This window comes from Egretta garzetta, unplaced genomic scaffold, assembly GCF_000687185.1.
Source record: "Egretta garzetta isolate BGI_Z169 unplaced genomic scaffold, ASM68718v1 scaffold60, whole genome shotgun sequence".
Taxonomy (NCBI): domain Eukaryota; kingdom Metazoa; phylum Chordata; class Aves; order Pelecaniformes; family Ardeidae; genus Egretta; species Egretta garzetta.
In genome coordinates, this window is record NW_009258269.1 from 1745975 (window position 1) to 1770739 (window position 24765).

The window sequence follows — 24765 nt, forward strand, 5'->3', positions numbered from 1 at the left end:
GTAACTTTTCTTCCTTCCAGAGCAGATGCAAAGAAACCTCTTCACATTCCCTCATCTATTCATTTACAGGACTTGTAAAAGGAAAACAAACTATTTAGAAAGTTGCATTTCACTGCTGACTGCTCAAATTAGTACATCCATCAGAACCACTTTAACCGAGGAATCCAAGCACGCAAACAGCAGCTGACTTCAAGGACTCCATAAGCAGCCAAGACATTTTAGAGCTAGCTGATGCATCCCTACCACACACTATTTCTACATCAGCGCTTGCGTTTCAAAGCCCCAAACCAGCTTGCACATACCTCCTGCAAGCAGAGTAGGTTCAAACGGAGCATCCTCTCCCAAAGTGTGGGCACCCCGAGTCAGGTGCAAGGCAAAATTCAAATTACACTTCACACCATACAATGCTCTGTTTTCTCTGCATGGGTAATCAACAAGGCACACGCCGCTCTGCCCTACACAATTAATAAGCCTGTTAATGGTATTTCAGATTAAAGGTAGGATAAGTAACACCTCAGAAGCAAATTTCAGGCTAAGCTAATAATTAGATGACTTTGTTTCATCAAAAATAAATCAGCCTAAGTTAAGATTAACTACATTTGTAACTTGGCTGCCTGGTGCAAAGTTAAAATACTTCAAGAGTTATTCCTAGATTCCCAGAGGGAATTTAGGTTCAGATCTCTGCTGCTGGTTCCATGCAAAACCAGCTCTGTCCAAATTTAGTTACCTCAATGTGCCGGCCAGAAGACAGGCACAACCCTCAACGCAAAGGTGTCTAAAAAGCCATATGAAGGACAGGACATTAATGGGCATCAGAAACAGAGACACTGTGGCCGGTTAAAGACCCAGATCATTAGGCCATTTTTTCAAAACCTGATCAATTTTTTCCTCATACCCACTACCGCTTACCGCATCCACTGGTGCTTATTACCTTTTTCTTCCCCTAAGACCTAGAAAAGATCTGCAGCCCCTTCACCCGAGCTAAACAATGCAAGGGAACAGACGGAAGAGAAGCAGCAGATATGTACTTCCACCCTGAGAAAAGCAGCTGTGGGACAAACACAGATGCCACATACCAAAGCACACCTAGCTGAAGAGTAATTTAATAATGAGCAACCCCAAACAACTACAAGCCCACAGCTGCAAATTCACTGGCATTAAATACTAATACACCAGGACTAGTGATTCAAAAGAAGCTATAAGCTTCAATTAAACATCCAATACTTTTCTCCAAGCATGCCTAAGTATTTTCTCTAATTTTTTCTAAGACCAGATTCTGGCACTTCTTCCTCTACCTCCTGCCTTGCTTTCCCTGGACAACAGAACTACATCAGAATTTATTCTCATTCTTTGGTTTTTGCTCTTCCCCAGGGACTAGCAAAGCTTTAACCAGATTTTGAAGAGGTTTCTATATAAACTTTTTCTGTTTAAGTTATAAAAAGGTTACTGAAAAACACCAAGGAACCTGAAATAATAAAGTTGCAGTACACCTCCATTATTTGTCTTTTGCAAAACAGAAGGTGGTATTTGCACACAAAAAAATTACAGAAAAAGTAGCCACCACAATGAAATACTCGATAAAACTAAAGCCTAAGGCAAGTCAGCTACTCCAAGAAAGAATCCCGCGCTGGTTTTTCCTCCAAAGGTGTATAGCAACGTATTCCAGATCTGACAGCTCATGAAACTGCATCAAGCCATCGTAACTATTCAGGAAATTCTAATCACTCATTAATTGTCCAAAAACCAATCTTTTGCTTATACACAAATTCTGTGTGTGTTTGTAATTCCTCATAACCCAAGCAACCAGAAGCCTGGAGAAGAAACTTATCTCTAAGAAGGCTGTGGACCAAGTTCAGCTGAAGAAAGAAGCCTTCAGTAATACAAGATGTGAAAAAATACCCAAATAATTTTTTCAAATATCCACTCTGCCTAGGGTTAGCTAGACACTCTGCATTCAAGCGCTGATTTTACCTCGGTATTCAAAGGAACGTGCAGTTGTGTAATTCAGATTTCACATGATTTATATAATGGATGTCTAAATGCTCCTGATCTGTAAGGCCAGTACCACTTCTCCCTACAACTTCAAGTTACAGTTGATGAATACAAAAAGCAGATCATTATAAGACTCTACAGAAAAGGATTTGAGAATGGGAGGAACAGTTGCCCAATGTCTCAGGTTCCTCTTTTTGGAAGATTATTTTTAATCTGTATCACATCAGTGCCTTACTTTACATTACAGCACACCATCTTGTACGGGCGTAAATGAGAGGCGGCAAGCTGCTCCACGGGGCAGCAGATCGAAAAGGCAGGGGACAGCTGAAACCAACATATTGTGCAACGAAGCCTTGAAACCAAAGCTGCGACCGCCGCAGCGTGCCAGCAATCATCTCCTTACTTCCCGAAGACAGTTGGGTTTGATGTCACTTCAATAGGAAATGGCTGTTACGTTTCTCTGACTTCTGAACAAAAGGACAGCGTTATACAGAGTGCCGGCTACGGCTTCTGTGGCCTGATCCGGAATCTGAAAGGGCTTTTGCTTCCGACAAACTGCACTGAAGGAGAACTTTGAAGTTAGCAGGGCTCAAAAAGAATTTAATAGATACTGCAGGGCGATATAAAAGTCTCTCCAGTAGAGTGATGACAGTCACTTAGCAGCAGGCATCCTGCATTTTTACTGTTCAGGTACTGAATTCAAAGGTTTTTGGCCTAATTCTTACCATTTTTCCCCAAACACGTACTTATGTATAAGCTTGAGGCTTTCAGATTACATTTGCTCTAACGACCTGTGCTTAAGTATACAGAACTGTACACGGATTCCTGTAACATTACAATAAATATTTTTTCGGTATTATACGCCTTGAATAAATTCTCTAGTTGAACTATCTTCAAAAGCAGACAAAGGCACTATGATTGTCAAAGTTCAAGTGTGCATTCAAATTCTGCAATCATATAAACAACTTTAAAGATATCTTCACTTGGTCCTTAAGTGGTTTTTCAAGTAGGGCATTTAATTATTAGCTACTGAATAACTCAGAGAGAACTTTAAAGTCCACTTCCAGTCATTAATAATTTTTTTTTAAATTTCATACAGATCTTTTGTATTTTCTATCAAATTTAAACACTAACAGCCCTAATTCATACAGAGCAGTGACGTTCAACATTTATCAGTTACAACATGCAAGGAAAAACAGCTGAAGTGCCCACAGATATGCCAAAATATGTTTGCATTCATATACCTTATAGTAAATATTTAGCAGTTTATTTATTCAAAAATAATCTAAAGAAGTGGAATAGATGCAAAAAACCCCAGATTAGAAGTATAGTTTGGATCATCCCTAAAGCCTGGCTTAATAATCGCATCAAAAATTGTGTGCAAAATGGAGGAATGCAAACCACATGGAAGAATTAAAAAGCAAAGGGTTCAAGAGCAGAGAGTTTCTAAAAACACCAGTGCAATGCCACTGAGCAGAACTCAATCCTTACAAAGTACGTGAAAAGCTTGGGATGAAGATGACCAATATTATTTCTCTAGGGCAAAGTCAACTCAAACTTCTGAAATATCTGTAAAATCCACTTGTCTCCGAGTGCTTCAGACCATCTGTGCCAAAGTAATGCCCTTCTGTAGCGGGGCTTTGCAAAGATGACTATTTTGCACAGAAATATTATGCAAAGTGGTAAAAGGTTTTGGTTGTAGTTCCTTCTTTCTCTGCTGTACCACTTCTGCCATGCTTGACAGATGGGTATTGGTAAAGTATTGCTCAATCCTACTGCTGGGTTTGTAGACAGCTGTCCTCTCCTTGACCCCAACACCTTGTTTGATTCATATGGATTCTACCACCATTTCAAAGGATCACAAAAACCAAACAGTACATGAAGACTCTCATATGCCACAGCCTTGAAGACCTACAGAACAACTAATTGGATGCAAATACAGAAGGCCCAGGGAAACCTAGGACTGGCCTGCCTGCTCTGCACCCCAGGAACTTTTCACACTGGAAGAATAAATGTCCTTATGATGATGACTCATTACTAACACTGGTAGCAAAACTGCTGCTTAATTCCCCACAAGCAAGGGATCTGATCCTCCTGCCAATGACGTTTATGGCAAGAAGTCTGACAATGCTGTGTGAAGACACTGCACAAATGTAATTTCAACTTTAGTGGTATTTGATTATATTTTTCTGTTTCCTTGAAAATTCTCCCATGGGAAATAGACCAAACACCTGCAAGGAAGAGGACTATATCTGGAATAGACTGCCTTGCATCTCTTTCTCCTTTCCTAAGAAAGATTTCATAGAATCATAGAATGCTTTGGGTTGGAAGGGACCCCCAGAGGTCACCCAGCCCAACCCCCCTGCAGGAGCAGGGACACCTTGAACCACATCAGGTTGCTCACAGCCCCGTCCAACCTGGCCTGGAATGTTCCCAGGGATGGGGCCTCCACCCCCGCTCTGGGCAACCCCTGCCAGGGTTTCACCACCCTCATTGTAAAGAATTTCTGCCTTATAACGAGTCTAAACCTACGCTGTTTTAGTTTAAAACATTACCCCTTGTTCACTCCCTCCCAGCATAAGCATGGCACTACTAGAAGACAGGCAGAGAGCCAGGCACATTACCTAGCAAATTTCTTTGCACCGTAACAGGATCAGACAGCAAAAAAACCCCTTTTCCAAAGGAGGCTGAGAAAGCATAAACACGAAGGTGTGGCTAACAACATCTCCCCAGTCAAAGACTTCTGCAGATGCATCATAAGAGGTATCAGGACTAACAGCTCCTGCCCGCTACTTGTGAAATATATTAAGCGTAGTGTGATTGTGTTAGCTATTCTGAGGAACGTAAATTTGTGTTTGAAATCATGTTCATCTGTTGCAGCTATAAGCAACAGCTCTGGATTTACTGAGGCAAGGTCTAGTATCTTGTGTTGATGCATGACTCCATCACGAAGAAATGTACTTGCCTCCTTAGGGACATATCCTTCCCAGTCTGAGAGACGACAGATTGTCATCTCTAAATGGTACAAGAGAGAAACATTAGCAAAAGGCAGGCTAGCAAGTCACCCCAAGGAATAAGGGCTGGATCTCTAAGCTCACATTACTTTTTCTACGTTGAGAAGACTCTTCTGCAGCAGGCGGCAGCTTAGTGAAATATCTCAGGAGGAAGTCACATCACCACTTCCTCCTAATCTCTATCATAAAGATTACTGATTAAGTAAATTACTAACTTCTAAATACCAGCAACTTCTGAAGAAAAGACAAAGGTGAGAGAACTGCCCACCAACTAACAGCCACGGGTGAAATAACTTCAAAAGCTGTTTAGAAGGAGAATCAGGCTCCTGAGAGGAGCAACTCTTCTGTTCAAGCAAGCTTGCCGTTTGGGCATGAAGCGTACGATCCCTAGCGTGCTCTCAAACCATCAAAGTCCAAAAAAAGCACTCGTATCTATTAAGTTGTTTATACCAGCAAAACCCTTTACTCACAGGCAGAAAGGTTAGTGGTTGGCAGCGCTCAACCAGCCCTAGCCTGGAGAAGCCACCGCCAATGACCCCAACCTGCAAAGGGGTTTCGTAGGCTGCCTCTCCCCTCCCAGCCCACAGCCGCCATTTGCTGCACGCTTTACCACAGAACGAACACGGCCGGAGCCGTTCGGCAGAAGCCATAGTCAGCTACAAGTGACTGATGTACGTCGTGTCTGGGGAAAAAAAAAAAAAAATCAGGAACCAAAACTTACAGCTATTTAGCCCATTTGCTGGTCTTCTGACATCAGGGAACACACTTCTGCTCCTCAGCTAGGGAAACTAAAGAGGAAGAGCTCTGGTTTGTAGCTCAATCCTAGCTCAGATGGCTGAAGTTTGAAGTAATCTAGTAAGTAACCACTCTCTTCTACTTAAAAACAAACACTATGAATTGACCCAATAAAGAGAAAGTCTCTCTTCTTGCCCCTAAGAAGGAACAGGCTTAGTTAATAATTAAAGCCCTAAAACTGAAGCACTCACATACACAAAAGATGACTGAAAAAAGCGCTTATCGTAACACTTTCCTTCAGCTAATAAATCATTCTCAGGGAAAAAAAAAAATTCCCTGTCGTTTATTTATTTATCCTGTTGGCATCCTGGCCTAGCACCAAACCACGGCCACGCCATCGGGAAGCACCGCACCAAGCTGCTGTCGCCGTACAAGACCCCAGCCAGAGCCGTACTTGGCTCTCGTGAGACCACCCGTGGAGCGCTGGCCTCAGTGTTGGGCATTCCACTACGAGAAATAGACTGGGATACTGGAGTGGGGTCTGGTGGCGACTGCCAGGATGGCCAAAAAAAAAAAAAAAAAAAAACAAGTGAGGGGGGGGGGGGGGGGAAGGGTAAAATGCAATGTTACCCTTTGCAAGAAATGTGCAATATATGCACCTAACACCAAACGGAGCTGTCACATCAGTCCTCAGAGTCTGCAACACACACATCTGAAGGACTTAAAAAAAAAAATACGAGAAACTGCTGAAAACAAAATCCAAACTGCTATTAATTTTGACAGGAGACTCCAGCTTCAGCCAGAAGCACTGCTGCTGATTAACAGAGGGCAAACTGGACGGTTTTCCATCAGCTCTACCAAGTGGGTAATTCAGGCCATCTCACTGCACAAGGTGGCAACAGGCCTACTGCATGGATATCTTTAATTGCTTCTGCAATATTATCCTCAGTTTTAAAGCTTCCCGTCTCAGAACGAAGTCTGTTTAAAACAGAGAGACAAGCACAAATATTCCAGATATTGGAGAGAACATTCTGTTCCTTTAAAGGAATCAAATATGCATTTCTTTTTAATGGACCTGTTGGACTGTTTCCAAAAAAAAAAAAAAAAAAAAAATAATGGTAACAGTCCCACTGTTTTGAGGCAAAATACCAGAAAACATGTCAAAGACATATTTGTAAATGACTTCAAACCTAACAGAAGCAGCAAAGCAGTTGTCTGGCTATGACAACTCATTTCCACAGCTGCAGAGAAGAGTAACATTTTCAGAAGGATGCAGGCTACACAGCGACAGGCTCTTCATCATTTTCCCATTTGTGATTTCATACACCGTAAGGAAAAGGTTTTAGCAGAATGCATCTACTGCACTCATTGTCATTTTAAGACTACTGCCTCACGTCTGTGTCCAAATTTTTACGGCGAAAATTACAGTACCGCTGTGAAAAAGGATGCTGAAGTTTTCATGTCAATAAATCAGAATTTTGTTTTCAAATACAATTTTTTCCAACTATAGTTTCCATTGTTATAGTTCCTTCTGGTATCTGAATAGAAACACCAAACAACAGAAGCTCAAAACTAGTAAAGAATAACAAATAGAAGCTTAAGCAGGTTAATGCTAAATTGTATCTCATCAATAAATAGAAAGATAAATTTCCTTCTTTGTGCCTCAGCTCAGCTGCGATAGCCCTGAGATTCCTTATTGCTAAGAAATCATTTCCTTTGTGGGGAATGCTATTGTAAGGCATACATATTGAAACCCTAATGCTCCAGAACTCCACTTGCCACTAACAAATAGGAAGTTCTTCTGAAAAGTAATAAATTATGAATTGGCCAATTTGAAAGGCTCTTAAGACCATGGGTTTTGTGAAGACAGCTTCCAGTTACGGAGAGGAAATCAATGCACTCCTGTCTAAAAAAAAGGAATGACATTGGCAAGAACTAAGTCAATGTCACCTTCCTACTGCTTGTCCATCACCAGGACACGTGGTGTTGAGAGTGAAAATACAGATGAAGGAAAACCTATAGAGCAGAAGTCAGGGATAAAGGAGAGGTAAAGTGAGGTGCACTATCGCAAGCCTACTGACCACTGGATGAATGGGCTGAGAGGTATCAGACTTTCAAGTCTGAGAAAGCCACCACGTGAATGGTAAGATCTGGCCTCTGGAGGAAGAAGTCGACTTCTCACACTGGTAGCGCTGGAATTGAGAAGCTTGTTCCTGTAGTGAATCATAAAATCATTTAGGTTGGAAAAGACCTTTAAGATCATGAAGTCCAACCGTTACCCTAACCCTGCCATCCCATCACTAAACCCTGTCCCTAAGCGTGAATCAGTGCTCTGCTAAAGCTTCCAAGCTACATACCCTGCGTGTGAACATAAAAGGAATAGAAGGACACTACATAAAATTAAACTGAAAATTTTAAGGACAATAAATGGAAAGGTGTGGAAAAATATGAACATGCTGGGGGGGGGAGGGGGCGTATCTAAATAAGCAAGAAAAAACTACACAGAGAAGCAGAGTTTTAGGAGAGAGATACGATATTATGATGTCTTTAAGAAAGAGTCAAGGAAAAGTGTAACTGAATACAAGGAAGAAAGAGTTGGCTGAGCAGCGTTTGGTTACTAGGTAATTTCACTACATCTATCTAACAATTTATTCCCCAAGCATTATTTCATCAGATCCTACACTACGCAATAGTTCAAAGCGATGTTTGAGTACTTATCTTCTGTTGCTTAATGATTAGTCTCCACGCTGGAGATGGCTACTGACAGAACAGCGGCCGTTTCTCTTTGCGTGACAGCGCTGCTGGAGTGATTTCCCAAATCAGTGTGACAAAATAAGTTCAAAACCACTGCAATGCTTCAGGAGGATGAAGCTATGGGAGGTGATGTATCCCTATAGTTGCATTACACAACTGGTAATAGAACCAGTTTCTCTACACACCTAAATAAGAGACCAGTATGCTTTTAATCTTGCAGTCGGATCCATATCAAAGAGGATGAAAACAGTAGCTATTTGAACCCAAGTGTGTTCATAATGATAAGCTCCATGGTACAAGAACATTATGAAAGATAATTAAGTAGTTAAAAATAAGGCCTCAGAATCTACAGTAGTTTCAAGTATGAGCTGTGATTTAATATATGCTTTTCAATACAACAAGTGATAATAAGTGTCGAGGGCTTTACTTCCAAATAATATTAATTATGCTGAAAATCAGAATAAATGAGAGCAAACTTCAAGTACCACAAATGAGAATAAATATTTTTAATAAATTATCTCTCTTCCCCATTCACTAACAGCTCACAGAATGCAGAAAGTAAATATTTCTCCAGGAAACTACAGGAACTATGAAGTTACTTTACTGAGTAAGAAAGCACAGAATGCAAAACCAGACTAACTGTGGAGAACTGGAGCACTACCTCCAATCCACTGGCATCAGAGGATATTTGCTTAAACGATACAGCTTGATTTTAGAAGAGCCTAGTTAGGTTTTATGATTGCTAACAACATTTTGGGAAGGCAAGAGTAAACCCCATCTCTGCTTTCTTCTTTTAGACTGATGGTAGGTTACTCTTGAAGCCTAAATGTTTGAAAAAGCACTCACTAAGACTGAGCAAGAGCTTCCTAAAGAAATTCTACAAGGCTCCAGATTTAAGACAAGGGAATTTTTTCTCCTTTCTGGTCCATTCACTAATTACTCTACACATACGACACACACACATAACAGATACAACTCCCAGTGAACTTCTGTGAATCAAGGGCTTCTTTTTTTCCTTTCTTAAACTTCCCAGTCATCATCATTACACTAACTGAATGTGTGCTACCGAACAAAGATCTCCTGGTATATACATGCCCTACCTGTTTTTACATGTGGCCTTGTGGCTGAGGAACCAATGAAGGGCAAATCATGGCACCAAAAATAAAAAATGGGGAAAAGCAGCTGGTGCCACTTTCACTTCCAAGTTCCCCTTCAGGCATCACTGAGTCACACACCTGAAAGGAGAACCTTTTTTTTTTTAAAAAAATATCTCCCACAGATGCGTCTAACAGATTCAAAACCTGTTACTCCTAGTTGCAGTTCTCCAAAAATCAGAAAAAAAAAAAAAAAAAAAAAAAAAAAAAAAGGGCTTTATTTTGGAACAAAATTTAAATCAACGAAGCTCTCTCTACACCTTACCAAGCCTTAGCACAGCTATCCCTCTTGTTCTCCAAACCACCCACCAGAGCGGGCAGCCAGCGGAAAAGCACAAGCAACACGCAGAGGGGCCAAACACGCTGCCGAAATCCCTTCTCAGCCACTCCTGAAAAGCAACAGCCTGGACACACTAAATTGTTTCTTTCCATACACCGCGCTCCCAACAGCTTCGAAGCAATCCCAGCTTGAACAACGTGGTTGTCCTTGCAGCGATGTACTTTATTACTCAAATCTGTTAACCCTGCTAGCTGTTACTGTTATATAGTTAAAAATGTTTGGGGATTGTTAAATTCCTTACAGGCACACGGAACAAAAAGCCTACACAAATTAACTAGTACTTCAAATGTGGTTTTCGTGAAAGCTGACAGATGGGTAACAATTCCTGAAAACAATCTAGGTTTGAGAAATTTTTCAAAGTGACACGTCCTGACATAACAGCTGCGCTAGCTATGTTTTTTCATGGTATATGACACCACCTGTGATAACAGGTTTCCAAAAACCTTGTGTATAAAGCAGCACATTCAAGAGAAACGGGTTTGTCTTTTATCCTGTAATCAATATTATCAACAGAAGTTTGTAAGGCAACATATTCTGCATCAATTAATCTACCGCCCAGCCTGGTCTGAGCTTTCAGCTGTGTGATTTACAGTTAACTACTCTGTACCTACTGATAGATACTGTAACAGAAAGAAAAAAGTGTTCATAATAAATAGATTTTTCTGTTTGTAATATTGTTTTAATAAAAAGTTCAGTTGGGAAAAAAAAAACCAGTTCATTTGCTGCGATGTGCTATCTGATGAGACATTTCCAAAGAGCTGATTTATAAGAAATCTGGGGCAGTCAAAGTTCTCAGATTCATCACAGAGGAGTCCTTGCAATTCCCAAAGCAGGTATCTGCAGAAGCACAGGCCTTGCCTGCAGTAAGGAACCTGGGTTTGTGAAGGAGCCCCTCACCCTGGCGAGTCTTTTTGACATCCACTGTGCGGGGCCAGCAGCTAGCCCTCCCCGAGGCTTGTAGCCCATGAAACCAAGATCTACACCTATCCATTTAAAAGACAGTTATTAACAGCAAAACTGCTCCTATCCGCAAACAGTTTCCAAGCTGTTAAATACAGTTAGGCACAAATCACAAACTCAAAAGTCAGGTAGAGAGGAGGTAAAAAAATTAAGCATGAAAATGTAGGATTGCAAGCCTAGGTCTGTGCCGAAGAAGAGCCTCACAAGAGCACAGCAGCAGTTTCAAGCTCACTGCTCACATCCCTCACCAGGGTTCATGAACAAGCCTTGGAACCGTTACTGGCTCATCCCAGCAGACTCCATCCAACCTACTACCAACTTCACTATCCATCTTAAAAATTCTGAGATGCTCTTTGGCCACTGACAAGTCAGGTCCCAGGAGAAAAGATTTTCAGAATTCCCACAGAAAAAACTCTTCATTGACTTTTCCAGTGATGGGGTGAATGCTGAGAATCAGGTAAAGAGAGCGGGAAGATCTCATATTAAAACTAGCTTGTAAATATTCCCCAAACAGTCACTCTGTGACTTGCACTGTCATGACCATAAGCATCTACTATAACCATTATTTGGCCATGATGCAGTGCCAATTTCTGTAAAATTGTACTACCCGTCCATTTATCTTGCTCATGGGATCTTTCCCCTCCTTTGAATAGTATTTCAAAATTGAAAACATAAAGCATTCAAACATAAAGACACGCTTGTGTCTGAACAGAAATTTTGAAGAAACTTTTAATTCTGAAACTCCAATTTGCTGGAACTCGAGTGGCCACATTTTGCAGACAAGAGGAGAGTTTTTCAAATAAATGGTTAATCTCTAAGGCAAGACATTCATATTACCCAGTGTCTGAACTCAAATGGACTGACTGCAAACAAACCTCTATTTGTTCCAAGTTTGCATTCACAAAAGCAATTTCATTTTGTACACATGAAAGACTGAACCACTGAATAACACTTATGTTATAAAAGATACTAATATTAAATAATAGTTATGTTCTGCTAAAAATGTTACATTCAGAAATGTACTTTAGGAAGTGCCACACAGTTACTCCGCATGTTCTGCATTTTCTTTCCAAGGTAAATATCCTGGCAGTTCAAAATTGTTAACTGTATCAAAATCGCCCTTTTTATCGTTTGCAATCCCTCCCAAACCAGTGAAGAAACAGCAGCAAATCCCCCATCTATAAATTATGCTGGCTCAGCTTCAACAGCTTACTAGGAGAAAAACAACAGAGAACTTGAGATTTAGTGTTCTTCTATGCAGAGTAAGCCCCCATCCCTTGCTCTTCACTTTTAAAAAGTTAAGAAGCTAAGTTAACAGCGTAACCCAAAGAGCTCCAGGACTCCGTCCTAACTATTCTGCATTCAAACATGCACAAGGACTGTAATGTAAGGCTATAACCAGGATCACGCTTAGTAAAAAATAAAAAGCTTATCCTTTCTAAATTAAATCACACAAATATTACAGGCTAGTCAGTTTATTGCAGCTTAAAAGAAATGGCAAAGCTCATTAGGTTGTTATTGGTTTTTTTTAAATTAAATGAGAAAGCAAAACGTAGCAGGCAACATGCACAACTATGCTACTTATATCACAACTTCAGTAAACAGGCAATAAAACACAAAAGCTCACACCCCCCCGCAAGAACCTACTGTACAGAAAGCCCTCTTAAGATTCACTCCTACAATGCAGTTAAGTTGAAGGTTTCAGCAAAGGATGCACAAAAAACATTTAGCAGACTTAACAATTTGATTAAACAGAGTCCTGAGAGGTTAACAAATGTTCAACAGCATACGCATAACATTTACAACAAGAAAGAAGAAAGGCACCTGGAGACATCTGACACTGGGCATGCTCTGCAGGCATCTCAGTGCGCACATGCTCTCTACCAGGTTGGAGCAGCCTAGCCACAAAGACCTTGGCACAGAACACTGCAGGGTGACAAAAAGGAAGGAAGAGAAGAAGCAGTTAGATGCCACAACAAATCACTCAAGGCAGGCAACTCATTAGTATGTTAACGTGGGTACTTATCTATGTTATTTCTACATTAAGCGCAAGGTTAGCTGCCAAGGGTAAAATAACCACTGAAGATCCTTTTCAGACAATAAGCCATCCCCCTCTGTCCTAGCGAGGATAACGAGCTCATTTTCCTCATTTGCGACCGCTTGGCTTTAGTGCCCAGCTGAACATTTTTAACTTACTACCAGTAGTATCAGAGTCATTACAGTTTGGGTCCATCAGTTCAGCAATGCATCCACACATTGCTACCCGCAACAGAAGTTCTGCTGCAAGGGGGGAAGGTGCCGTCCTCAAACTGGCCTGGCCCTAACGGCTTGCGAGGTTTTTTACCTTTGCAGTCACCCCTGGGGAACAGAAGCGCAGGAGCTTTTCATTAGGGCAGCAAGTCTTTGGATTACAACCTGGAGGAGCTTCGGTAATTAAGGTTTGGCACCCCGCGCTGTCTCAACTTTCTCAAACCAATTTGTGCTTATTTATTCCGACAGCAAAGCCAACGTTAACTTCTGAGGTTACAGTCTATGCCCTGGGACACTGACAATGAAACGATTTAAGTATTTTTTTAAGAGAGGAACAACACCTAGCCAAAGTTCAACTTGCAAGACCAAGTTCTGCTTAGTCAAGATGCATGGTATCCTGATTAAATGGGTTATTGGGGAAAAAAGTTTGTATTATCAGCTGAGGGTATCCTAAAGCCAAATTATAGCCTAACTACATTTATTACTCATACCACCACCCACGCCAGAAAGAACCAAGCTTAACTTCCAGACTCCACATTGCTGACACTAGGAGTTAGGAAAAGTTTGGAAATCCTTTTGGTTTTCTTTTCTGAAGCTGAAGAAATTTGATGCAGACAGATTCCCCAAACCCTTTATAGCTCCATGATATTATCTCACAGTTCCTTTTAAGGGCAGAATAGTCCATGTGCTCCATAAAGGATTCAATTCCTCACTATCAAGCAGTGCACAAACCCGGCTCTAAAATTTGGCACAGACTTAGCTTTCGGTATTTTTCACACAGGCTTCCAATTTAGTTATAACACCAAATCTTTAAAAGAAAAATCCCACACAGATCCAAGTTGAAAGTGGAATAATCAGAGGTGAAGACTCGGGGAGAGCAGTTACTGTGCCAGTAATGGGGGGAAGGAGGGAACCCAGAGCAACTTTTTTTTTTTTTTTTAATTGCATATCTTATGAATGAAACAAAAGAAAGCCTGATATGTGCATCTCTGTGCTAAGGAGAGAAATTAAAGCAAAACCAGAATCAGGACCAAAACACACCGGAATTCTCCCTCCTTTTATCCAGCAGAAAGGCTGCAATTCCATACAGATATTCTGCACTATGTGCTTGTCATGTGAGGAGTGGGCACGTACACCTTATGTACAGAGGGAAAAGAAACATATTTATGCTATATTGTATTATTCTTCCTTCAATATCAAAATACATCACTGTTTTCTATTAATAAAAGTTTTTTATTATCATTTCGAGAAATGTGATTTTTCGTTTAGCTATCAAGTAATTAATCCAGCATATCTATAATTACATTGCAATAATTTACTTTGACACGTCCTCACACAAACACTTGAAACTTAGTTCCCAGAATTTTACTAAGATAGTCAGCCAGTGACATTAGGGGAAACCACATTGATTTCAACGAGACCCCCCAAAAATATATTTCTATTTTTAAAGAAAGATAGGATGTACTGTTCAAACCCACTGATCATGACACTGAAGATGCAGGATCTTCTATAGACCATTTACAGCCCTGCTTCAAAACAAGCGTATATAATTCAAGAAGCTCTCGTTCTAATTGCTTTCATTATTTAATCCTATTTGGCACAACCCCTGAATGGTGTTTCCGCCACACTGAACCACTGACATTCAGTGCATCGCTGCAGGTACTTAAAGCCCAAATAAATATTTGCATTTTTAAACACAGAGGCCCAGTAAAAAAAAATTAATTCTGCTCACATCACCTAGTAAAAGTCATTGATCGAGTAATACAGCAAACTTCTCCCCCAAGATTTTCAGATAAGTTCTAAAAAATGGTGCGTATAATGTGTGTAATGAATCTACACCTACAGGAGTCCACAAATTATAAGCTAAAAATCACTGGGTTTGGTTATTAGACTGTGTTTTCTTTTAGGAACTACTCTAGCTAGATAAGCTGAATATTAAGAACTTAAAGAGAACTATGGGTAACTGGAGAACAATGTTTTAAATTTATTTCAAAATACATTAGACACAGAGGCCATTTCCATGCCAAGTTTAAGCCACAAAAAACCTTTCTGCAGTAATACAAAGGCCTGAATAAAAGGATTTGTAAGAATCACTGGACTCTTAGCTATAGCAATTTGCACTATGCTATAAATTAAATATTGCATTCTACCTCACACTAAAACATGAACATGCAAATATTTGTGTGCTTCGTTGACACGTTATTTCTTGATCCTGCTTGCATAGGAACTGTCATAAATAAAAGCATAATAGCACACTAAAGATTTAATTTTTGCACAACAAGAACCTGAACTTACGCCTCCGCTTTCCAGTCGCCTTTTGTCAGGATCCCAGGGAGCTGCAGCACTATTTTCATAAAGTTTGGGAATGGGAAAATGACACTGGCCAATGGGCATAATATTAAATGCACATGTAAGCCAGCATCAATCCCACTGAACCATACAGGTTCAGATAAGGCCAATAAAATACAACAGAAATAACGGTCAATAAATAAAACAGAACCATACAGGTTAAGATAAGGCCAATCAAAACTCAAATTTTAAGGAACAAACTAATTTGCAGTGCAACTCACATTATGACAGCCATGTGTTCATCTGAATGCCCTACTTGCAGGGGAGGTGTAAGGAGATGAAAGAGGGGCTTTAGAGCTTCATGGCGAGGAGTGAATGATGCTGAAAGAATAAAGGCAAATACAGAAACCCTCGCTGGGTCTTTTAGGTGCCCTATGTTTGACAAGATGACTATATTATGACTATATATGTTTTATTTTAATTCTGTATACAAAGAACTGCTGTGGTGGTCCAGCCTCAGGAACTACATTTCAAGATTCAGGTTTCAATCTTAAATCTCAAATTTAAGAAGCCTACACAAATGCTTCCATTTGCATTCAAAACTATAAATTCTCAGTAGGATCAGTAAAAGAGATGTTTCAATGCCTTTAAAGGTCAGATGCTGAGAACTTCTTATATTAATAGCAAAGCACGCAGCAGTGTTCTTCCAATAAATCAACTTTGTAGATGATAACTTTCAGGATAGAGGCACCCAAAAAGAAAAAAAAAAAACCTATCAGCCCCTGAACAATTTAAATTTTTATTCATTTTGGACTTCTCAGGTATACAGCGCCACTATTTTGTTGAAGTACTATAAAATGTCCCGAAGCATTCCATTTCAGGGCATTTCACATCCAAACAGAAATCCACACACTTTCTTACCCCTGAAAAAAAAAATATATCGCCCATTTATCCTATAAGGCCCACTAAATTGCTCAAGAAACAAATACGGAATGTAGCCTGTGTTCCTGATGGAATTAATACACCTTTGATATCCAGTGATGGAAATACTGCAATGTCATAATGAAGAATGACAGCATTTACATAACCAAGCCTTATTGCTGGAAGCTTTATGAAGTATTAAAATTATGACCTTGGAATTTTTCATCGCATTAATTTTATTTGTACAAGATAATGTAAGGAATCAAAATTTATTGGTGTGTTTGCAGTTTGGGGAATTCTGTTCTCAAGGCAAAAAGATCCTTGGTTTTGAAAATCAGTTTCTAGACAGAGTCCAAAAAAGATTGGTACGGGGAGGTATTTTGGAATTTCAAAGAAAAATACAGTAAAACAAATGAGGGAGCTAACTTACTCTTTTTTTATTTTCAAGAAGCACAACCAATTCTATTAATACACTCCTCCTGCAACAACTTTTTTCTTATGCAGTTTATTACGAAACAACATAAGAGCCTAAACAAATCCTTCAAGTTTACAAATCCTAAAGTCCGAAATGCTTTTCCCAACTTGTTTGTGACAACAACCCAGCTCCTCAGTAAGGTTAGTTCGTGTTCTGGACATCCACAGGGCTACAAAGAGAGATTTGGACTGGCAAAAAAGGTACAACCCAAAAATCTCAACCTTCATTCTGAATTCCCTTCAGGTTTTTAGCTACGAAAACTCACATGTTATTCAACATTGGCAGTTTACCGTTTGGTTTACTTTGATTTAGGGTGGACCAACAGAACTGATAGGTTTTTTATTTCCATTAACACTTAATATTGATAAATTCATGGGGTAACTGCTGTTACTTAAGACCCTCTCTGTGGCTGGGAAGGACAGACACATCCCCCGGTAGCTCAGATTTAATGCTCCAAAATGGGTACTCCAAAAAGCAAATTTAGACTAAAGGACGGTACGACTGTTTATGAAAGCTATACGCCCTCCCCAAGCCAAATTTATTATGAAGCTCAGATCTTAGTTTCTCAAAAATCAGCATTAACCACAATAAGACATAAAAAAAATATAAAGCAGTAACACCGTTCAAAGGCCTTCAGTATTATTTTACACTCGGCAGGGAACAGTTGCCAACTACTCAGCAGACTCCATCCCCTTTCGCTAGCTGGGATATCATCCAGATCTTACCTGGTTACCTTAAGTGATTTATTCAAAATAGTGACAAGCAGAACAGTGTTAAACCAGCTACACATCAGAACAAGTAGTCTGAATATTTACAAGAGGTGGAAAAGTAAAGATGTCAAAGTATACTCTTAAGCGTGAAGACTTAATTGGAAATAAAGTGTGGGGGCATGCATGTAACACAAATACGCGTGGTCCACAAGTGACAGCCTGGCTTGGCACGGTAACACATTCACTACGCTACACATTTTGGCACAGCATTGAGTACCTTTGGTGAGATAATTGAAAACAAAGAAACAATTTACGTCAGACCAATAGTAGCACTTTGTACTCTTCCTATTTTCATTTCAAAACCAAGTTGTCCCTTGAGAGATGCAGTGTGTTCACATGCTCCATACAAGTTTGTTGGAATCGGTGCCATCACACCACTACCTTTTCCATGACCAAAATGCAATCTCACATCCAGTCTTGAGTGTCTGATTTGGAAGGCTGTTGGAGTACCGTTCGTACAATATATTTCCAAAGTCCATGGAGTTTTATACATGCATTCAAGTGCTCTGCTTCGATTTAAGAACGGCTACATTCTCAGGTCAAGAAAGTTGTCTTAGATGCAATTTACTCTTGCATTTCTGTCCGTTGATGAACTACCAATGCAAAAGTGAATTTCTCAAAAATAAGTATCCACAGAGTAGCAAACTCATTTTAACTTGTGAAATGTTTTTGACCCTTATTGTTATCAGATCATTCTAAAAAAAAAATACATAACCAACAGCTGAGTCACACTTCCATTAGAAAAATCTATTTAGCTAAATGATTGCCATTCAGAATAAAAATCACTCAATGTTACACAACCTTCCAATAGCTGTTCAAGATCTGCACGTGAGCTTCTTGCATTTGGGGAAAAATATTACGTGAGGAATCAGGAAATTTAAAGCAAGACAAAGGGAAAATAATTGATCAGATAAATTCTCCTCATTATCGGTAACGCAGTCCCACTCTGCTCCTGAAGATCAAAGTACGCGTTTGCTACAACAAAATGAATGCTACAAAAGGAATATGGGTTCAGTGGAGAAAAGATTAAATGCTTTCTTTGAATATAACAACAATCTTACTCCATTATAATTTATTCATCAGGATAAGACTCATGAGATGCAGTATCTTGTTTCCAGGAAGATACAGAAGACTAGGAAGAAAATCCTAATACCTTTACGTAACTCACTCCGAATGTTAACTGCAAATAAATTTTCCAAAATATTTAAACTAACCCTCGCTTCCTGCATGTACATACATACCAATTCCCACAGTTTCAAGAGTCCAGAAGTGCGATACTCCTTTTTGCGTTAACATATCCCGAGTTACACAAAAAAGGCCATTTCAAAAGAAAACTGGTTTTCCTATGCTCTTATGCAGCAGGACCAGAGGTGTTACAGACGTCTACAGACAGCAGCACACCTGCTCATCGTAAATCATAACGGGGGGAAGGAAAAACTGAAAAGAGAGCTAGCACTGCCAGTTGAAATAGTAGAAACTTCGAGTAAGTTAAACACTTAGAAAAATGTGGCTGAAACTTGTCTAAGATGTTAAAAGTTATCTTAGACTCTTTTCTGTACTGTTTTTAAGGATGAGGCCTAACACAATCTAAAAAGAATATTAACCCCATCTAAAAATCTAGTACAGACAAGACAGCGTGCATTTTAAGCTGACAAGTTTACACGAAGTCTGGGCTCAGTAGGTAACAAAGCGCTGGCTTCACATTCAGGGTTTGTATATCAGATGCTGCAGAGGAATATTTACATCGCTTTTGATAGCTGACTTGCATTTTACTTTTTGAAATGTAGGATTCAAAACCTGGGCTCAAGTTCAACTTAGCTTTACTACTGTCTTTGATAGGACTATTTCATGTTTCAAAAGGTTAAGCAATATTAAATATCATAACATCGGGGATCTTCATCAGCAGGAGTACACACTTGTGCTTCCTCTTTCTCCCCCACCCCTCAGAGTGTTTTAAATTATTTCCTCTTTTCAGTTTTCATCATTAAAGATGCCAAGTTCACTTCTGCCTCCCCATTCTCTCATTTTAGAAAAAGGCACACCCTGAAAAGCAAATATTCCATGGGAACATGCTATTTTGCAGTGTTAACTCCAAGGTGAGTCTCATCGGTATGTGGGACAAATTCAATTTGATGTTAGGTGAGACTGCAAGTAATGTGTCAGACTAAGGTTAGTGAGTAGATTTTCCCTTCGATTTTCCACCAGGTTGTTTGGGTTTTTTAAAAGAATTGTACTAAATAAGCATGCCCAAGACTTCTCCACCCTAACCAAATAAAATTCAAGTACTCAAAAAGCAACCCAGTGCACAAATGATTCATTATATATGGATTCATCAGTTCAAGTGTAATTTTTGCACAAAATACCACGCCAGCAAAACAAACGCAGAGCTAAAACAATACATGAGATCAACAGCACCTACAAGAGTTTCTTCTATGGGAGATTAAATATTGAGGCCTTCACATTCGCTTTAATAGCTGTCTACAAAAGAGAACACTCAAGCGGCTTAGTGTTATTGCTATTAATATCAAAAGGAATTGAGGCATACTGCTTCGTACTAACTTTAGAAATAAGTTGCCAAGTTCATTAAAGCACTAACTTACAATAAAGCTGGGCATTAGGAGAGGTGCAGATCCCCCATTCACACCAGACATTTAACTCGCATAACTTCATTTTCCTATCAGCAAGGGATCAGGCTTTCCTTCCTAACGCACACAAATACCTCCCAAACCTGTCTTTAAGATAACGTGTTGTAGCCTTTTACAGTCATCTCAAAATCTCAGACGAATGTGACTCAAAATACAACCATACTTCCCTACTCTGAAATAAACCAGCTATACATTTAAAGCTCCTCTGGAAAACCGTGCCTTACAGCTGGCTCAGCTACGCTTTGAAAACAACTAGGAACAGAACTTTATGTTGAAATCTCATGAAGGATTTCAAAGGCTGACTCCAAGTGCTGCCCACAACAGAATTTCAAGTGGCCTTTCAGTAGGATAAAGCTACTGGAATTTGTGCTATGAACAGCTAGACAAGTTCTCTAAAGTTCTGATGAACTCATCAGAGAACGTGGCCAGAAATCAGAGCAGATAGCTATTACTTTCCTGAACTCAACTGAGAAGTTCAACGAAGTCATGGGTAAGGCTGCTTCCTCCTTTCAGAAGCCGGATTTGCAAATCTTATGCTTCGTACCCCCTGTACCTGTAGATACTGCTCTCCAGCTCCACAGACGGCAAGTTTACTGCATGTTCCTACATTTGTTTCTCAGAGCAGATCTGCGATTTCCTAATAAAGTGCACGTGCATTTACTGAGAATGCCCTTTCTTACTCTAAGCTCAGCAGCTAACTTGGTGTGTTCTATTACTTTAGGGACATTAAGCAGTTAAAGCAAGATACTGAATTTGCAGACAAACTCATCTAAGCAGAAGCAGCAAGATATAGTACAGGGTGACTTCTTACCTGAAACTTTGTTTCTGGGCTTCAGATCCACCAATCCAGAATGAAAGGGGATTCGAATGGGTTTTCCTTCTCAGACTTGTCTGTTAAAAGAGAGCAGCCAATCATCTTCAGCTTGGTGTATCTACTTCTTTCTTGAATGAAATCCCAATTACGTACTCCTAATGCTGTTAGAGAGACAAGGCAGCCTAGGCACCTTACCAGTCCAGTACCGACTACGTTAGTGGGGTCATCGGATTGGTGGATCTAAGACAAAGAAACGGATTTACGGACAAGAAATTGCTCTCTCCCCTGCCCTGAATCACCCAATGCACAACAAGTGTTTTGGGGCTACAGCTCACTTTGCAAAGATGAAGGCGGATGAGAAGAAACTACAAGGGAAATAACAAAACGAATGCTCGAGCCTCAACCACCAGCAGCTTGTGCCTCGCAAGCCTGCTCCATGAACTGCCAGAACACAAGTTTTCAAAACAGTCCAATACAGTTCTCCTAATTTGCCATATACATGCTCTAAAGCATTTTATTGCAATGATTATTTCCCTGTTTCCAGTCTCAAAGTTATCTGACTTGCTTTACATATCTGCAGCACAAAGATGGAATCTTCAAGACACTTATGATCTGAAAGACAGCACTGAATTCAGTAAATTTTCAGTATTGCTGTGTCTCTGGAAAACCATCTAGAACTAGGAGAGAGTGAGCCAGCCAAGGCGTGCTACTCCTGAGAAAAGAAAAAGCCACCTCTTAGTGAGCAAGATGATAAAAGGCCTTCCTTCATCCAGTACTTTCAGCAGTACACTTATACTCTTAAGTGACTAATTTAAAGCAGCTTTAACAATAACACCTAAGAGAAGATGGAGTCTGCAGAAAGCCCACGCTATGTGTGTAACAAAGTATATCCTAGAGACCAGACTGTGTGCCTTCCAGGCAGCTCTTCAAAAAGTTTGAGATATGGCCTACAAAATTTCCCCTAACAGCAGCCAGAAGCAACAGCAACGTTTTCTAGAACATAACGCTGCAACACCCACAGAAGAATGTGCCCCTGCTGTCTCTCACCCCTTCCCTCTGCTCGCCAACCCCTCCGGAGAGCTGGGCCAAGCGTTCTTCAGCCTCCACAACTGTGCCCCACGTCTCAAAGCACCCACAGCTCGGAGCAGGGAGGGAGAAGCTGCGTGGATGAGGACAGTCACGTCCCTGACTGCCCACAGCTACCCGAAGAAAGGAACATCTTCATCGCGGGGCGAATTTCTGCTTTTCCACCACTGGTAAAGCAATAGTCGACTGTACGGCGACATTTCAAGGACAAAGCAGCACTGTAAGCCTGATACCGTATCCAATCTCGGATTTTTAAGTCTGCCAAGTAAAGTGATAAGATGTCAAGGCATATGACTCAAAATTTTAAGAGTACAATATAGCTCAGTAAGAAGCCAGCTATCAAAATTATATAAATGTGCTGATTTGCTAAGTCACAACAGAGCCAGCAGGGTGTTGGAAGGAGAGGCGCTTCACCATGCAGGCTTTCCTTAGAAGTATCTGCAGTCGTTACAGCACAGGTCTGATTTTCGTCTCGAGAAGTAGTGGCGTGATAGAGACAGCCTGAATATCAAGTTTCCCTCGCGAGTCCTTTGCTGCCCAAACAGAATCGCCTAAAAGATTCTCTATCAAAACACAAGCTGTAATTGCAACTTAAATTTTGCAAACAGATTCTGAGTATAGATTTTCAAAAAGCTGCGTGTATTTTTGTCTGAAATCTTTAAATTGGCGTGACTGAAAAGGATGGATGATTTGAACGTGGTATCATTGTGCGAGGCATCCTGACTACAAACATACGCCTCACAGAAAGGCAAAGGACGCAAGTTGTCACAACTTCTTTTTGGAACAAAACTCCATATTCAAGAACTCCTCAGCAGCATGAAATTCAGAACGCAGCCCTGCAACTCGTAACACTGAATATATAGTTGTGTTTCTCCTCTAAGTCGATGAACAAAACAAAATCCTGTAGCATGGCCACAGCTAAAAGTTGACCCGAAAAGGTTTTTTTACCAGTTTACCCAGAAAGCATATCGGTCCCCATTCCTATCAAGTAGGTACCTACCTACATCTTACAAATTTCTGTCTGTACTCGTATAAGAAACAAGCCTGGGAAGCTGAACTACTCTTTGATCCCCAATAAAAACGTTTCCCTGGGGTAGAAGCAGAGGGATGCAAGTCCTGAGGCGACCTGGATTAACAAAGCAATGAAGAAACAACACGCCTTCCGACGCTCCCACTGCAAATTTAGCCTGCATGAGAAGCAAATTAAGTTTCCAAAAAAGAGTCAGCACTTTTTTGTTGTTAAACTGCAAATGGCATTGCATTATTTTTGTATTATCTGGTCTCAGGCGTGCACTACTCATACCGGGAAACGTGTGGAAGTAGTACAGGCAAACGGAGTAGGCTGTCACATGTCGCACCGCTGAGCTCATAAATACACCAATAAACTGGGGAAGGAAGGGATTTTCCAGAAAAAGTGGATTTTCTGTGAATAATGAAGTACTATCAAATACTATGAAAATCAAACCAAGAAATCAGATTATACAACATCATCAACAGTGGCATTAGTATAACGAAGACATCACCAGAGAAAAAAAGCTGGAACGTAAGTGTTGTTATTAATCAGCATTAGTTTAAACCACTCGGTAAATATTCTCGTTTCCCTTCAATTTATTTTCTCCCTTGCAACAAAAAAATTACTTGTCACAGAGCAGCCCTCTTAGAACCATGGTCTCTTATTCTCTCCCACACATCATTCTTCTCTCATTGGCACGTTTGCTGCAACATCCATTTCATTTTAAACCCATCACCAATCTCACTTTGCACGCCACTGCACAAGCACTCAAAGCAGCATAGGAAGATGAAACTGAAAATGCCAAGGCAACAGTGACCTCTAAACTCCACAGCGATAAAACGTAATGCATCAAAAGACATACATCAAGTTGATTTAACGAGCAGCGAAGGTGTTTTAGGAAAACACACATGAAATGAAAAGGTACATCCATCCTTCAAGGAACGTTCCCCCGTCTCTCTAAGGGTACAGCTTGTAACAAGGCAGTTTGTTTTGCTGAGATGCTGCTGCAACGCTTATGGGTGACCCAAATTTTTAGCAACGTTCAACAACTCTGCCTAAGGGATACAGCCAGCACGGTCTGAAACACAGGAATGGCATACATGAGCTTTACAACTTTTCAAAGGAGCAACCCAACAGCACTTCAGCGAGGGCAGCTGGCACGCATACCAGCATGCCTGCGGAGATGTGATCCCATTCCACAGTGACACCTGGGCACTGGGTTTACAAGTACAATTCTGGACCTCCCGGTCCCAAGCCAGAGCTCACAGGCAACTCATGGCCCTGAAAACTACCCAGCAGTGCTCACACACACGTGTTTCAGGCAGCAAGGGACCTCTCTCTGCTGCACCTTACTGGCTCAGTGTCATTGCAAAGCTCAAAAAATTTAGTAACGCTAGAAAATTTAACTGCATTGTGAGGCAAAAGAAGTCTCTGGATCTCAAACAAGATTTAGTAAGCCTTTGGTGAAACACCAGTGTTTAGTCTGCCCAAGAAACTGTAACTTTTTTCTATTAAGAACTAAAAGCTATTTAGTTTCAGAATACCTGTATAAAG

General features: G+C 40.4%; 1 protein-coding gene across 3 annotated transcripts in view; it reads right to left on the reverse strand.

Annotated features, from left to right (window-relative positions):
* Window positions 1-21208, reverse strand: part of FBXW11 (F-box and WD repeat domain containing 11) — a 69265-nt gene extending 48057 nt beyond the window's left edge. The window contains exons 1-2 of one of the 3 annotated variants that reach the window (XM_009649647.2): window positions 21111-21203; window positions 12774-12875 (exon numbers count right to left, since the gene is read on the reverse strand). In XM_009649647.2, the coding sequence (XP_009647942.1) occupies window positions 12774-12824 (51 nt within the window). In that variant the 5' untranslated portion in view covers window positions 12825-12875; window positions 21111-21203. Of the gene's footprint in view, window positions 1-5616; window positions 5636-12773; window positions 12876-21110 lie in introns of those variants that run through there. The other 2 variants (XM_035888887.1, XM_035888894.1) reach the window with 2 other exon arrangements.
* Window positions 21209-24765: the final 3557 nt, after the last annotated feature.